This window comes from Hipposideros armiger, unplaced genomic scaffold (assembly GCF_001890085.2).
Source record: "Hipposideros armiger isolate ML-2016 unplaced genomic scaffold, ASM189008v1 scaffold_1023, whole genome shotgun sequence".
Classification (NCBI taxonomy): domain Eukaryota; kingdom Metazoa; phylum Chordata; class Mammalia; order Chiroptera; family Hipposideridae; genus Hipposideros; species Hipposideros armiger.
The window spans coordinates 314474-318570 of NW_017732373.1; the positions used below are offsets into that span (position 1 = coordinate 314474).

The window sequence follows — 4097 nt, forward strand, 5'->3', positions numbered from 1 at the left end:
TTACCATATTGCCAGCTGCTTACAAGCACACTTGTGAATAACAGATTTTGACATCCAGGGTTCAGTCATTAAGTACAATCGAGTAGTTAAACTATTTGTTTTGGAAAGAGAAATAAAATCAGATTTGTGAACTCTGTAGGCAGGTATCTCTTTCATTGAACATGAACTGTGCTCAATTTAGAGCAAGATGGGACATATGGCCAACCTACTTTAGGACTGGAAATCAATTGCTATTTTTGGCAAACATCCGCTAGAGACTATATATAACTACAGTTAAGTCATTTCCCCCCCTTGAAGTAATAGCTAAAACCTATTTTCCCCCACAACTTACTGCAAGAACTGTAAGACCTTGGGTTATCTATGTAACCAACCAACATGTTAAATTTTTCCTTAGTTTATGCAAGTTTATAATTCTTGCATTTGAAATGCGTTTTAGTGCTCTTGACCTTCATCTGAGGCATCGTTTTCATTCAGGAGCTGGGAGAGGAGAGTTGAATGAATTGCTCTTCACCTGATTCCCCGGTTCTTCCTGAGGCCCAGGCGGAGGACACGCTGCCGGCCATATTTACAGCCACGACTCTGAACCCGTACTCGGTGTACGGCTCCAAGCCGGCGACAGTGGCGGTCGTCTGAGGAGGTGTCAGTGCACTTTCATGGGCGGATTCTGCCGATGGGTGAGGACCGAGCCAGCCGCTGCTCTCAAACACGCGGCTTTCTCCTGACGCGGTTTCTCCATGAGATCCCAACCTTTTCATGTAGAGTTCGTATCGTGTAATTATTCCTAGGAAAGTAAAACAGTAAACCAAGATGACTCGCCAGACAAACAGATTATTTTGGGGGCGGGGTGGTGTTAAGTCAGTTAAAGAGTGTTGGTTTTTCGTTATTCTTCTCACTAGGCCACCTGTGCCTCTCCTTAGTAATCTAGGCGATAGGTACCTACAAAAAAACAAACTAACTGGTGGTAGATGAACGTATGAAATACTACTAAAGAGCATGTTTATGGGAAAAACAAACCAAAAGGGAAAGTATACAAACACGAAGTAACTGTAACTTATGATAGTTAAATTCATTTTTTTTTTCAGGATGATTGCTCATAATTTCTACTAAGCGTAGCTATTTTTTATGGGAATTTTATCACTGTACCTCCAATGTCTGTATTTTCATATTTGGGGGTTTTAATCTGATGATCTGTTTAACAAAAGTCCTGTCCGCATAAATATTAGAATGTTGTAGTTAATCTCTACCCAGTTTTATCAAGTAACTTAAGAGTCTAAGAAAAAAGGTTTTGTCACAATATATACATGATATTAAGTTACTAAAAATCTCCGAATGTGTATCTGGCCTATACAACAGGGTTTAATTGTATGACCACAAAAATTAACTTAATGGAGTCCACTAGCCTATATACATATTTTTTATATTATTTTATATACTTTTCTTGCCTAAAAGAGAAAATTTACTGCTTATGGGTGCCCTAATTTGTGACACAGTCAAATATAATGCATTTCATAAGTGAGTTTAAAATTAGAAACATAATTTGTGTTGTGGCAGATGTCATTAAGAGCAAAGATAATATTAGCCTTTTAAGGGGCAATTTAAATGAACGGAATTTATTATTAGATTAAAGACACACACTCATTCTACTAACCAGGACAAATAGTATCTTATATCTTTAGAAATGGTTTCTCAATTGTTATATCCTGCAGTTATAAAAATAAATACAATTGCCAGACTCTTACTGCACAATTCCAAATGCCTAGATCTGAATTCAAGTTTTGCCCACGAAGGGGAAATCTAGGCCTTGCATTCCTACCATTTGGTTGCACTGGTGAAGACCACTCTACAAGGNACGCGGTTTCTCCATGAGATCCCAACCTTTTCATGTAGAGTTCGTATCGTGTAATTATTCCTAGGAAAGTAAAACAGTAAACCAAGATGACTCGCCAGACAAACAGATTATTTTGGGGGCGGGGTGGTGTTAAGTCAGTTAAAGAGTGTTGGTTTTTCGTTATTCTTCTCACTAGGCCACCTGTGCCTCTCCTTAGTAATCTAGGCGATAGGTACCTACAAAAAAACAAACTAACTGGTGGTAGATGAACGTATGAAATACTACTAAAGAGCATGTTTATGGGAAAAACAAACCAAAAGGGAAAGTATACAAACACGAAGTAACTGTAACTTATGATAGTTAAATTCATTTTTTTTTTCAGGATGATTGCTCATAATTTCTACTAAGCGTAGCTATTTTTTATGGGAATTTTATCACTGTACCTCCAATGTCTGTATTTTCATATTTGGGGGTTTTAATCTGATGATCTGTTTAACAAAAGTCCTGTCCGCATAAATATTAGAATGTTGTAGTTAATCTCTACCCAGTTTTATCAAGTAACTTAAGAGTCTAAGAAAAAAGGTTTTGTCACAATATATACATGATATTAAGTTACTAAAAATCTCCGAATGTGTATCTGGCCTATACAACAGGGTTTAATTGTATGACCACAAAAATTAACTTAATGGAGTCCACTAGCCTATATACATATTTTTTATATTATTTTATATACTTTTCTTGCCTAAAAGAGAAAATTTACTGCTTATGGGTGCCCTAATTTGTGACACAGTCAAATATAATGCATTTCATAAGTGAGTTTAAAATTAGAAACATAATTTGTGTTGTGGCAGATGTCATTAAGAGCAAAGATAATATTAGCCTTTTAAGGGGCAATTTAAATGAACGGAATTTATTATTAGATTAAAGACACACACTCATTCTACTAACCAGGACAAATAGTATCTTATATCTTTAGAAATGGTTTCTCAATTGTTATATCCTGCAGTTATAAAAATAAATACAATTGCCAGACTCTTACTGCACAATTCCAAATGCCTAGATCTGAATTCAAGTTTTGCCCACGAAGGGGAAATCTAGGCCTTGCATTCCTACCATTTGGTTGCACTGGTGAAGACCACTCTACAAGGAGTTCTGTGGAACTGATCTTCCGTACCCCAGGTGGGCCCAGCCTTTGGGGAGGTGCCTGGGCTGTGGTCACCGTCAGCGGGGAGCTGTGTAAACAGCCCCCACTAGTACAGGCCCGCACAGAAAAACGGTACTTGGTGAACGGAACCAGGTTCCAAATGGTAGCTGACGTTTCGTGGCCTTCGTAGGAAACACACGGCTGGATGTCGTCTAAAGGAGCACAGGACAACATATATTTCTCTATAGGACCAGAGCGATTTGAAGGTGCCGTCCAGGTAAGTGTCACAGAGTCTGAGCTAATGGGAGTGATAGAACTTAAGTTCAAGGGTCCTTCTGGGACCCCTGGCTTTGTCCTGTAGATGGCAGCTGGGCTCCTTGCTGAGCCGTGCACATTGGTGGTCTCGATGTCATAGGAGTAGGAGGTGTATGCTGACAGGGCAGTGTCTACGAAGTGCTGGGTATCTGAAATCAAAGGAGAAAAAGAAGAAGAAAATAATTACATTGGTATGACATCATTTCTAATTGTTTCCTTATTATAGAACAACTGCATAAACTATACCTATCCTCTCTTTTGAATAAGAGTACAGTAAATATTCTAAATATTGAAATAAAGCAAATACTGGTTACTTTTATCGTGCATTATAAGAAAAGTGCCATTTGTAAGGAAGAATTATTTGGAACGTTTTTAAGCTTGTTGTTTGTTCTTTGTATAATATAGTGACCTTTTTATAGACAATACAAAGTTTTTCTGTTTTTTTTTCTTGTTTGTTTCCAGTTCACTGAAGCAGAAAACACCACCTTTCTTCTACGTAACCTGTTTGCTGGCTAAACACTAATGCACTGGACCACGGGTCAGCGAGGTACCACCAGGTCACCGCTGTCATCTAGCCAACATCTTGACTGGAACCTTTTGTGAATTTCTGACCCACGGAAACTGTGAAATTATAAATGTTTATTGTTACTATCCACTGCTAAATTTTGGAGACATTTGTTATTAGCAATGGGGAATTTCCACAAGATAAGTGCTGGGTAAATGGGATTTCTAGACGTGCAGGATTGTGAAGAGAGTGAGGAGGTAAAAAGAAGTTAAAAAATAGACAAGAAGTGGACATGATCAGGCATG

The 4097-nt window shown here is 38.1% G+C and overlaps 1 protein-coding gene across 1 annotated transcript in view; it reads right to left on the minus strand.

The window, feature by feature from the left end:
* Positions 1–4097, minus strand: part of USH2A (usherin) — a 465799-nt gene that overhangs the window by 308432 nt on the left and 153270 nt on the right. Inside the window, exons 17-18 of the mRNA XM_019631633.1 lie at positions 2942–3436; positions 512–781 (exon numbers count right to left, since the gene is read on the minus strand). Coding sequence (XP_019487178.1) covers positions 512–781; positions 2942–3436 — 765 coding nt within the window. The remainder of the gene's footprint in view (positions 1–511; positions 782–2941; positions 3437–4097) is intronic.